General features: G+C 44.7%; 2 protein-coding genes across 9 annotated transcripts in view; one reads left to right on the forward strand and one right to left on the reverse strand.

The window, feature by feature from the left end:
* The window catches only part of LOC113801796 (tripartite motif-containing protein 3), a 433201-nt gene that overhangs the window by 143449 nt on the left and 277252 nt on the right, over positions 1 to 12500 (reverse strand). The window contains exon 1 of one of the 8 annotated variants that reach the window (XM_070121810.1): positions 8141 to 8665. The exons of 6 other annotated variants lie outside the window; for them this stretch is intronic. In XM_070121810.1, the coding sequence (XP_069977911.1) occupies positions 8141 to 8167 (27 nt within the window). In that variant the 5' untranslated portion in view covers positions 8168 to 8665. Of the gene's footprint in view, positions 1 to 8140; positions 8666 to 12500 lie in introns of those variants that run through there. One more of the 8 variants, XM_070121803.1, reaches the window with a different exon arrangement.
* The window catches only part of Drat (Death resistor Adh domain containing target), a 437794-nt gene that overhangs the window by 25903 nt on the left and 399391 nt on the right, over positions 1 to 12500 (forward strand). The window lies entirely within an intron of this gene.

Consider the following 12500-nt stretch of genomic DNA (forward strand, 5'->3'; position numbering starts at 1 on the left):
GGCTTTTTTGAAGATAAATGACTGGTTTTCCAACTTCACGACACTGCTTGTTTATTTTGCCCACGGCCTTCCTTAACAATGCCGTCTAACAAGCTCGCTCTTGATAACCCATTTATTCTCCTCCCACAAGTTCATGTCTCAATTATCTACTTGTTCGCGATTTCCCTCCTCTTAATCGCCTGGCCCTTTTGAAAATTCAGGATGCACTGCCCCTCCTTCATCTAATTTCGTTCTATTTTTAAGCCTTTATTTATTTTATCTAATTCTTTTAGCCTTTGCCTTTCGCTCCAACTTTTCTTCTTTTTCTCCTTCCTTTGTTTTTGTCCCTGCAAAATATATCCGATTAATCCACATCTACTGCGTTGAAATAAAGACGGCACCGAGTTCAGATACGTGGCATTATCCGCGGAGTCGCCCTGCCTGTCGGGGAGCACCAGGCCCTGCAGCAGATGGCCGACGACGCGGGGTTTCGAAAGGGCGAGGCGGAGACGGCAACGAGGGATCGCCTTCTTGGGGGGGAAAGCCCAAGGTAGCAGCGCAGGTGCAAAGGGATGGCAGGGGGGAAGGGGAGGGGGAAGTGGACGAGGAAGAGGAAGAACAGGAGGAGGAAGGGGAGGAGGAGGAGGGGGAGGATTAGGAGGAGGATTAGGAGGAGGAGGAGAAGGAGAAGAAAAAGAAGAAGAAGGAAGAGGAGGGGAAGGAGGAGAATAAAGCGATGGAGGCGAGTTAAAAAGGAGGAGGTAGTGCAGAAGATGAAAAGGAAGAAGTGGAGAAGATAAGAAGAAGGAGGAGGAAAAAAAGAGAAGCAGAATGGGAACGAGGAGGAAGAGGAATTAAAATAAGCAAAGAAGGAGAAGGAAAAAAACAGAAGCAAAAGTCGAAGAAGAAAGAGGAATAAAAAAAAATAAGCGAAGAAGAAGCAGGAGGAGGAGGAGGAGAGCTCCGTGGTGCATTAGCGGAATGATGATGAGCCTAGTCTGAGGTCAACTTTCTGGCTCCTTAAGAAACAGTTACAACGAAATGGGGACGAGTGGGTGTTACTGTCCAGCGTAATAAATGGGCATGTCTGGCTCTGTCCGCGGTCTCTGTGCAGGGAAGACCTTTCCGAAAGACCTGCTTCAGGAGACCGAGACTGGTGAGGGCGGTGAGGTCGAAGAGCGTCAGGAAGAGATGGTGGTCAGGGAGAAAAAAATGAAGAATGAGGTCAATGAATTCCTAAGAACCACCTCTGTTATTCATCTAAACCCCGCGCATTATCACCGCTCTAATGCAACTACGAGCGAGTTACTGGGTCAAAGCTTAGACGCCTGAATCCAATCATAAACATACGCGCCATAACAAACACATAAACATGACAATGTGTACACACGAGAATGAAACGCTGTCATGTTAAAATCATAATACTTCCGTTTCTATAAAGGCAATAATCCAAAGTTATTTACACCGTAGATACACATCTTCCAGCATGATGCTCGTCACGAAAACAGTTTTTTCCCCCAACAGTTATTTTCCCTCAACAGTTATTTCCCCTAACTTATTTTCCCTCAACAGTTATTTTCCCCCAACAGTAACTTTCCCCCAACAGATCCGCCCTCAAAACAGAAGGGGGAGGAGCAATCAAACAACCGCAATACTATGGGCGTGATTTTTACGAAGCCGCGCCTCCCGTGAGCTCGACCGGGAGGTAATTATTACCATAAAGGGGAAGCCATATATGCCCGGAGGGAGGGAGGGAGGGAGGGGGTGAAGGAGGAGGGGTACCGCATCCGGGGGAGGGAAGTAGCATATCTCGAACCGCAGAAACTCACGCACTGCGGTCACGTCACCTTTCACTAGGCGACGGGAGGCACGGCCGGAGGGAGGGCTGCCACTGTGCCTCTCCTTCAGGTTCGGCGCCAGAGGGGGATCTGTGGTTCTTTTGGGAATGAGCGTGGGTTTTGGGGAGGGGGAGGACGGGAGGGAGGTGGATGGAGAGGGGGAGGGAGAGGGAGAGGGAGAGGGAGAGAGAGAAAGACAGACACAATCAAACAACTAAAAGACGAAACCTACGCATTCAGACTTAACCTACGCGCGAACAGAGACGCAAGCGCCCCGATCAATCCTAAACAATAACAATCACAATAAAAAAAAAACCACACACAAACCCTGCTTTAAACGAGACCTCGCTTCCCGTGTCATCTTCATCACTATAAATAGGACTTAACCCGCCGCGCCCAGCAACCCGCCGCCGATGCCTCCCTATCAACACGCTATCAGCTGATCAGCCTATTATCATGCTCCGGCCGTCTCCCGTGTCCCCCACACCTTCACGCCTCGCCCATGTTTGTTTGTCACATATCATTTATCTCTCGATCTATCATCCGATTTATCTATTCCACGTTTTTAATATATCCCTTTATCTACCTCTATGTCGGGACAACATTACTTTATTTGTGGTACGATTATGCGATATAAGAATGCGCATTATTCCATACATCAACATATCTATATATAACTTGGCTTCTATTCTTATCGGGACAGGAAGTAGTATTAGAGAATTAGGCTTGAAAGCGGAATTCAATAGAGATATAGAATTAGAATTAGAGGCAAAGCATTCATTCGCGTCACGTCCTGCGCGGGGAGAGTCTTCGCCGGACGGACTCTCCGGGGAGCCAATAGGAAGCTTTCGCGCAACTTTTCCTCCTCTCGCACGCGGGAAGGCTAGATAAGTGGCAACTCGAGGAGGTGTCATGGCGTCCCACAGGGCTATTTTGATGATTGTTCCATTAAAATATAACCATTATAATCATTATTTTCCATCCTTTTTGGAAATTGAAATGACCAAAATGATCGACCATATTCACAAAGCATCCGCAACTTTTGTGACATCATCAAAATAAACCCTATTTTCAAAAGAAAAGACAAACAAGAAATCAGACGCCCTGACACCTCCTGGAGCTGCTACTGATCTAGCCTTCCCCTCTCGCACGCCGGCCAACGGTCAGGAAAATCATTAATAAGAGGTCAGCCATCGAGGCTCAGATCACTCGTTAGGCGAATAAGGGAAGCCAATCAACTTCTAATCGTCTTCATCGGGCTGACGCGCTGCCTCTGCCTTGGGCTTGTCGTGCCACAGGTGCCGCGACACAGTTCGTTGCACCTGCACTCGAGGCTAATTGCATGCAATATCTGTTAAGTATTGCACGGTTCCTCGGAGGCCTGTCAAGGGTCTGGAGCTCTTGGTGAAACTGCATTTAAGTGGCAAGACGGTTTGCAGAACTGCCTTGTATCTTATGCTGTGTTCACTGCATAAACAAATTCGAATACCGAAATCCTTCTACATCCATCCCTCCAACAGGAATACCATTTTTATTAAGCAAATCAAGTTTCCTATACCATTAGATTCCGCTCTGTTCTCCCACGTAGCCGTTCAACTCCCAACACTCACGGAATACGAAACGAGTACTTGCGACTCTCTTCTAAACAGTAGTATTTCAAGATCGCCAGATAACAGAGGCCGGCGGCGCGTGGACGACATGGCAACGAAGGCGGCAAGGCTTGCATCTCCCTCTTCAGCGATGCTCACACAAACCCGCGGGTCTTGGATCCTTCCCGCAAAGCCGAACCGCGGAAGTCCTTTCGTGTGAGAGGGACACCGTCGTCTTGTTCTTTCCCGGTTCTTTCGCCTTCGTCTCGCTCTTTCCCGGTTCTTTCGCCTTTTCCTGGTTCTTTCGCCTTCGTCTCGCTCTTTCCCGGTTCTTTCCCCTCCTTTCTTTCTTCCTTTCCGCCGCTCTCCTTCCTCTGCCATTCGCCATTCTCCCATTCCCTTGCTTTCTCTTCCTGCCTCCTCCCTTTTTCCTCGCCTCGGAGTTTCCGCCTGGCTCTTCCTCCCTCCGTTCTCACACCGCCTCGTGTTTCGTGGCGTTTCTCACACCGTCTCTCCCCTTCTTCGTGTGGACAGTCTAGCAAGAAATGGAACCAAATTTGCTCCTCAAACAAAACCAAATTTGCTCCTCCGTTGTTTGGGCTGTCGAACCCCTGACGCAAAACTGCAAAACCTCCCCCCAAAGAAGAAAGCCTTTCACCCGGAACAATAGCGCGACATATTAGCAAAACAAACGCCCGAACGCAGGTAAGTAGAATGCGCGCCTCGTAAACCCAAATGAGCACGCCCGTAAAACACCCGCATCATCCGGTACATTACCCACGTACTTCCCAGCTTCCCTTCGTCCGTTACCCATACCCTCCACCACCCATATCTTCTGTCACCCATACCCTTTATTACCCATACCCTTCGTTACCCATACCCTCCGCCACCCATACCCTCCGTCACCCATACCCTCCGTCACCCATACCCAACGCCACCCATACCCTCCGTCACCCATACCTTCCGTTACCCATATCCTCCGTCACACATACCCTTCGTTACCTATACCCTCCGTTACCCATACCCCTTCCCTCTGCACCCGGCCCGCTCTGGTATCTCTATCCCCCTCGGGCGAAGGAACTCGCTTACCAGCACTATACCTTCCCCCATTCTCTCCTCTGCCTACCACCTTTAATGCCTACCGTTCTCATTCATTTACGAGTCAACATGTTTCGCGCACGAGATGGGACTTCACGACCACTATTACGACTACCATTCATCCATGCGACCACTATTACGACCATCATTCATCCATACGACCACTATTACGACCATCATTCATCCATGCGACCACTATTCATCCACACGACCACTATTACGAACACCATTCATCCATACAACCACTATTACGATCATCGTTCATCCATGCGACCACTATTCATCCATACGACCACTATTACGACCACCATTCATCCATGCGTCCACTATTACGACCAGTATTCATCCACACGACCATTATTACGACCACCATTCATCCATGCGTCCACTATTACGACCTCCATACATCCATACAACCACTATTATCACCACCATCCATCCACACAACCACTATGACGACCACCATTCATCCACACAACCACTATGACGACCACCATTCATCCACACAACCACTATGACGACCACCATCCATCCGTGCGACCATCATTCATCCGTACGACCACCATTCATCCACACAACCACTATGACGACCACCATTCATCCACACAACCACTATGACGACCACTATTCATCCACACAACCACTATGACGACCACTATTCATCCACACAACCACTATGACGACCACCATTCATCCACACAACCACTATGACGACCACCATTCATCCACACCACTATTACGACCACCATTCATCCACACAACCACTATTATGACCACCATTCATCCATACGACCACTATTACGACCATCATTCATCCATACGACCACCATTCATCCACACAACCACTATGACGACCACCATTCATCCACACAATCACTATTATGACCACCATTCATCCACACCACTATTACGACCACCACTCATCCGTACGGCCACCATTCATCCACACAACCACTATGACGACCACCATCTATCCATACGACCACCATTCATCCACACAACCACTATGACGACCACCATTCATCCGTACGACCACCATTCATCCACGCAACCACTATGACGACCACCATTCATCCGTACGACCACTATTCATCCACACAACCACTATGACGACCATCTATCCATACGACCACCATTCATCCACACAACCACTATGACGACCACCATTCATCCGTACGACCACCATTCATCCACACAACCACTATGACGACCACCATCTATCCATACGACCACCATTCATCCACACAACCATTATGGCGACCACCATTCAAACAGATGCCCACCATGAACACTCATTTACAACCCGGGGAACAACCAGGTCAGCCGCCACGTGTTCTTCCCCGTAAATGCCCAACACCATCATCGTTAAAATAATATATAGCAGTCTCAAGGAGCACTGGCGGGCGTTCCATACTAATATATCTTTATTCTCACTGTCATGGAAGATGAATACAAAGTGTTTCGGACAACAAAACGGACATTTAAAACAGTTTAAATGTTGTAAAAGAGACAATATCTGCATTCTGTCATAAATATGTAAATGATATTTTTCCTCGCCCCTTACAGGAAAAGATGAACAGAGGAGAACAACATTTATTTGAACAGTACTGTTATAATATTCCTTTTGCTTAGCATGCATGTAGACTGGTATCTTAATGGAGGAAAATACGAAGCAAAGAAAATAAAAATGAAAGCGTCCGAGAACACACTTAAGACCAGTAAGTAACTCCTTGAAAGTGTTTATAAGCAAGGCCAAGGTCCGGACAAGTGACTCAATAATCATTATTCTATCCAATTTCAAGTTTAATTATAAATGACACTGTGCATGGGGAGTGTGGTTAGTGATCAGCAACGATTTCCCTTCGTCTGAAGCTTCAACCCAAGAAATCGGACACTGCGTACAGGGGTCTGACTCCCAAGGTTAAATTGGATTTCGTTAAACATTTCCTTCTCGAGCTACTCTTGGCCCTGGGAAAGCACTCATATACGTCTATCTAACAGTTATTAAACTTGCCGAGTTTCATAAGCAAACCAAAGAAGTGGAGACATTTTCTTTCGTGGAGACAATATATTATGAAAGTGGATATTGGTTTTGGAAAATTGCTGCTTGTGCCAAGGCCTGTTTTGTTTTCTGAAGAAAAAAATGTCTGCAAAAATTAATCTGGAAGTAGTATTGCTACGTATCACAAGTATACGGAAGTTTCTCTCGCCCTCTCTTTCCCTATCACTCTGTTAATCTCTATTTCTCTTTCTCTTTTATTCTCTCTATCTCTCTCTCTCTCTTCCTCCTTCCCTCCCTCTCATACCCGCCCTGCCTCCCTCTCTCTCTTCCCCTCCCTCCCTCCCTCTCTCCCTTACTCGCTCTCTCTCTCACCCTTGCTCCCTCCCTCTCCCTTTCTCTCTCACCCTTCCTCCCTCCCTCTCCCTCTTACCCTTCCTCCCTCCCTCCCTCCCTTCCTCTCTCTCTCTCTACCCCCCCTTCTCTCTCTCTCTTTCTTTCTTTTTCTTTCTTTTCTCTCTCTCCCTCTCCCCCCCCCCCTGTCTCTCTCTCTCTCTCTCTCTCTCTCTCTCTCTCTCTCCCTTTCCCTGTCTCTCTCTCTCTCTCTCCTCTCTCTCTCTCACGCTGTGTGTGTCTTTCCCTCTCGCCCTCTTTCCCTGTTTGCCTCCCTCCCATTTTCTCTCTATCTATGTGTCTGTATATGTAGGAGGGGGTGTAGGCTTTGCAGGAATCAACACAGACAAACACATGAACACTTTACTCTCTTCCCAAGTCTACACAGTCACTCGGTAACTCAAGTAGACTAATCTCAGCCCTGGGCAGCTTAGACAAGCCCAGTACTTTTTTCCCTCGTGAAATACAATAGCTATTCCCTCTTATACCATGTGCATATAAATGTGTGTGTGTGTGTGTGTGTGTGTGTGTGTGTGTGTGTGTGTGTGTGTGTGTGTGTGCCTCTCCATTTATTTGCTCGTGTTTGTCCGGGTATGAGTGTTCTAATTTCCGCATGCGTATACACACACGCCAGGACACCATCATATTTCATGTGTAAACTGTCAAACCATATTTCCACGTCATGTAACCTGATCATTACCGTAGCCTCGGTTGCAAGGCCCCCTCTTATTACAGCGAGATGCGATAACACGGACGGCCATGCTAGATCACACTACTTCAAAACATGCCATTTGTCACAGCCACACCTCATACAAATGCGCTCGTAATAATGACATCTTCCACCGATTCCTGTATGAAGTTATTTTCTGCTTGCCAGCGTGTTCCACCTGGGTTAGAATAGCTGTCGCCCTGACTGCCCGCCAGATCAGACTCAAAGCTGTGTTTCATGACAAGGAACCTTAAGACACTCACCTGGTAATAGACATTGTAGAATCTGACCAGTAGGTAGCACGTGATAATTGTCAAAACTCCAAGCAGCATCGCTGAGTGGCGGGGCGGACCTACGACCTCATGAGAACTGTCTCACCAACGCGTTAATCTAATCCACATGTTTGGCAACTTACCTGCTTGCTGTTCTTCCGGGTCACATTTTCGACATAGAGTAACGTCAAATTTCCCTTGTCAGCGGTATAACACCAAAGTACTTATGGCAATGTAAATCCATTTATGGGGCGCGCTCTTACCTGATCGAAGTAGGCAGCCAACATCATTTTGGCGGCGGTAACTTTTTACGTTCAAGAGTAGACAACTTGGTTCTTGGGCGTTTCGCTTCACGTGCAGCCTGCGGCACGCATCACGCGCGACGCGCGGCACTGTCAACACAACACTGTCCCTTCCTTTGCTTTCGGAGATTTCACGCGCTTAATGTCAGTCCGTTCTCTTCACAGCAACACGCTAAATGACTTCTTTAGTAACATCATGTACCTGTTCCAGTTCAATCCAATTTACAGAGCAAGGTCTATAACCTTAGTGTGGCATGCACCTTCCAAGCACAAGGTAGCCTCGTGACCCTACGCGTGTCACCTGCACCAAGCAGCGCAAGGGCACCAGGAAGGACCTGTCTGTGTTGCAGCACCAGGACTCTACCAGCACCAGTAAGACGTAGCACCGGAAAAGCCCTGCGAGCGTTGCAGAACCGAGATGGCCTACCGGGACGAGCGAAGAACACGCGCGTCTCGCACTGCCGACTGCGAGTTGCCAACTGACGAGCGCGCAAGTCCCGTGAGCGAGCACATGTGCGCGGCCCACGACACCGCCCCCCGCATACAAACATCCGCGCCCAGGTATCCTCATGCTGCCCCTTATTTCTGCCTCATTTCTTTCTAAAGCAAATCACAAGCGCCATCTATCAAGACAGTTAATACCTAATACCCCCATTCCTAACCATCATCCAAATGACGAATTTCAATCGCGCATACCCTGTAAAGCAAGTGATCTGAAGAGAACGTATAAAAATCTAATGACCTTGATCTTAATGCCCCTACTTGAGCGATGTCCTGGTATACCACTTGGCCAGCATAAACAAATTCAAGCATGATGAACTGGTTAACATACAATATGGTTAATGTTTACTACTCGAAAGCCACAACATAAATACTTGAAGAAGCAATATGAGTTATTAATTTCCCTTTGGTATCGCGCTACGCCTCGGGGTCACAGAGTTACCCTACTGCAAGAGTTGCGTTTCAATTATATATTCCTTCGTATCTCAGTTGGTTTCAAGATAGGTTGTTGGAGTTTCCCTATTGCAAGAGTTGCATTTCAGCTACAGCTTTCGTATCTAAGTTGGTTTAAAGGTAAGCTGTTAAAACATACGATCAACAAATGCTGAGGGTAACACTTGGAACGTGCCTGAAGTGATGGATTTAGCATCAGAATCTAAAATCTAACAAATCTAAATCTTAACGCTTTCAATGACTTTATATGCTCATATAATGCATACATACACACATACATACACATACAAATAAAATAAATAAACAAGTATACACATATGTCATATTGTTACTTCATATATATATACATATATACATATATATATATATATATATATATATATATATATATATATATATATACACTGCCATACCACTGTATGACATAAATGAAGATTAAAGAAAAACATCTTGGTCAATAATCAAAATGAAGGACAAATAACATTCGACAATACACAACGCTAAAAATAAAACAAAAAACAAACAAATAATCCCCACTCAATCCTTTAACAATGCTCTCGTTTCAAGTGAAAGAGAAAATAATATAAATAACAACCAAGGGGTCACCAAACGCGCTCACGAATGTAAACAAACATATCAATAGTGAAGTACGAACGTATCAATTTATACTTTTGTTTGAAGTCAAGAACCTAGTCAGGGATATACAAATAAATGTAAATATCAATTATAAGAGCTTGTATATTTAAAATTAAGAAATATGAACTTCAAAAAAAGTTTTCTAAACTGTTAATATCTAAAATTGTATCAGATAAAAAGCGATAATTCCATATTATTATCTAGTTTTGCGGGGCTTTCACATTTTTCGTTTATCTTTTTATTCTTTATCTATTTATTCATTTATCTTTAATTCCAGTAAACGCCATTATTCATACGGTAAAATAAACACAGACACTTTCACTTCAGCACGTATCCCCTGACAACACCGACAAAACAAGCCTAAAACAGTAAGGTCGTGCAGGTGGTCTGGGTAACAAGACGATGTAAATATTGACGCGTATCCCATGCATAAACAATATTACAAATTAGGAAGCAATGGAGTATACAGTTTTAATGCGCCCGATTCCCCAGTCAACTTCGGACATCAGTCTTAAACTACAGGTACTTGTGGATAACCTGTTTGACTGCCAAGTAAATATAAACACCAAAAATGATCATCTTAATCGCAGACGACGTAACAAGCGCACGAGCAGGTTAACCTAATCTCCATGTAAGTCCTTCGGTAGCTGTCACTTACATTGCTGGAATTTCCTGGCTCTTTTTAATAAAGACCCATGAGTCGTGTATCATTTTGATATCCGAGGGAAAAAAATGCAAATGATAATTTTCTGCCAGGCCACTCCTAAGTAGTGATACCAGTTATTGAGTTTTATTAGGCAGTTCACAAGCTTCATTATAAGGCTTCGTAACCGATTCCAGTTTCGAGCCATGACAAAAAGATATACAATCTGGCGATTTCAATGCCATTTGAAGTAAGAATTTTATCTTCCTGATACCTGTTCATCAACAGCTTTCGCATCTAAAAGGATCTGAAACATGCCTCTAGGACCCCAAAACAGGTGGATAAATAATGCCACTTCAGCGTGACTTCACACAAATAAAAGGACTAATCAAAACAGTGTAAATACATGGTCTGATGTCCGAAGAATAAGCAGCAGTGACGGAGACTGTGACAACTGTGGTCGATTATGTAGAGTACCTCCATTGTGTGGCAACCTTCCCCACAACGCGCTGTCGACCGATATGGAGCACGCCGGTACTATTTATAGTGCTGAATCAGAGTATGCCAAGTGACAGTCATGCAAGACTCTGAGATATTCACGAAGCTGGAATCATAAAGGAGACGCAACAGTGGCGGGTAGTCGTTGCCATTACGTGGTCTCACTTGAAAATGTGTTAAGGAAACTCGTAAGGTGATACGAAATTGTTTAATTCTATGCGATAAATGGTTATTATATTTCATCTGTGTGTCCCAGTCCCCTGTCGTGTCCATGCTAACATAATGTAGCCCTTTTAATGTTTAATTAGCTGTGGATGTATATCACTTTCGCATCTATCATCGCAATTTCCGCAGTGAAGTAATCCCCCTTAATCTGCAGATAGTATTTCGACCAAGAGTAGAAAAGCAGTCAGTCATCCTATTTCAATATGCATTTTTACATCACTCCAAATTTCCAGCGAAAAGAATTGTAAATCCCATAAGCGGTGTCCTTAAGCGCGCCCGATTCCCTTTCATCGGCTAAGGAAACCGATTCCTACCACCGCAAATAGATGTTCTCTTGTTTCCACGTTCATGTCGTCTATAACAACCCGAAAATCCAGCGCATGCTTATTTGGGGAAGCCTAGATCAATAGCAACTCCGGGAGGTGTCATGGCGTACCACAAGGCTATTTTGATGATTGTTCAATGAAAATATAACCATTAAAATCCTTATTTTCCATCCTTTTTGAAAATTGAAATGATCGTCACAAAGCATCCGTAACTTCTGTGACGTCATCTGAATGTGTTTTTTTTTTCCAAAAATAGAATCAGAATCCATGACACCTCGAGTTGCTACTGATCTAGCCTTCCCCCATGCTATTTTCTACTTCGCTTCTTATCACTAGATACCCATTCCCCACTAAATATCACCGTTTATTTGAAATAATAAACGCGAGAAGAGTCCATACCGAAGACCACTATCCAACAAGGCATCTTAATTTCCGAAGCCCGTAACTCAGAATTCAAATGACAGAATAATTAACGGCGAATCATAACCTCAAGGGCGCATCTAATGACTTAATAAATCGTGTCAGTCCATTATACAAATATGCTCGTAATTGCTCTCTGCGCAATACTCAGGTAGGATTCTGTTCCTCGGGTGTTTTGAGAATCATACCTAGGCCTATAACAGCTGATGTTGGTGTCGAGACTCCTATCTCACCATTATTAGTGTGAGTGTTATTGTCTGGCATTATCATGATAATTACCATTAATGAGAATTATTTTTGGAATTATTGTTATCATTACTGTTATGTCTTCATCGATGATGGTGAAGATGATGATGGTGATGATAATGGTGGTGGTGACAATGATAATAATGATGATGATGAAGATAATGTTAATGATGATGAAGATAATGTTAATGATCAAGATAATAACAACACTGATTTTTGTCATTACTATTACCATTACCATATCTTCATAACAATCAGTACTATGATCATTATCATCATTATCCTTATCACTGCTGTTTATCTTTATCAGGACCAGAAATTATATTACTATATTTATCATTATCAATCCCTGTTTATCCCCCTCGGATCCAAA

This window comes from Penaeus vannamei, chromosome 5 (genome assembly GCF_042767895.1).
Source record: "Penaeus vannamei isolate JL-2024 chromosome 5, ASM4276789v1, whole genome shotgun sequence".
Taxonomy (NCBI): Eukaryota; Metazoa; Arthropoda; class Malacostraca; order Decapoda; family Penaeidae; genus Penaeus; species Penaeus vannamei.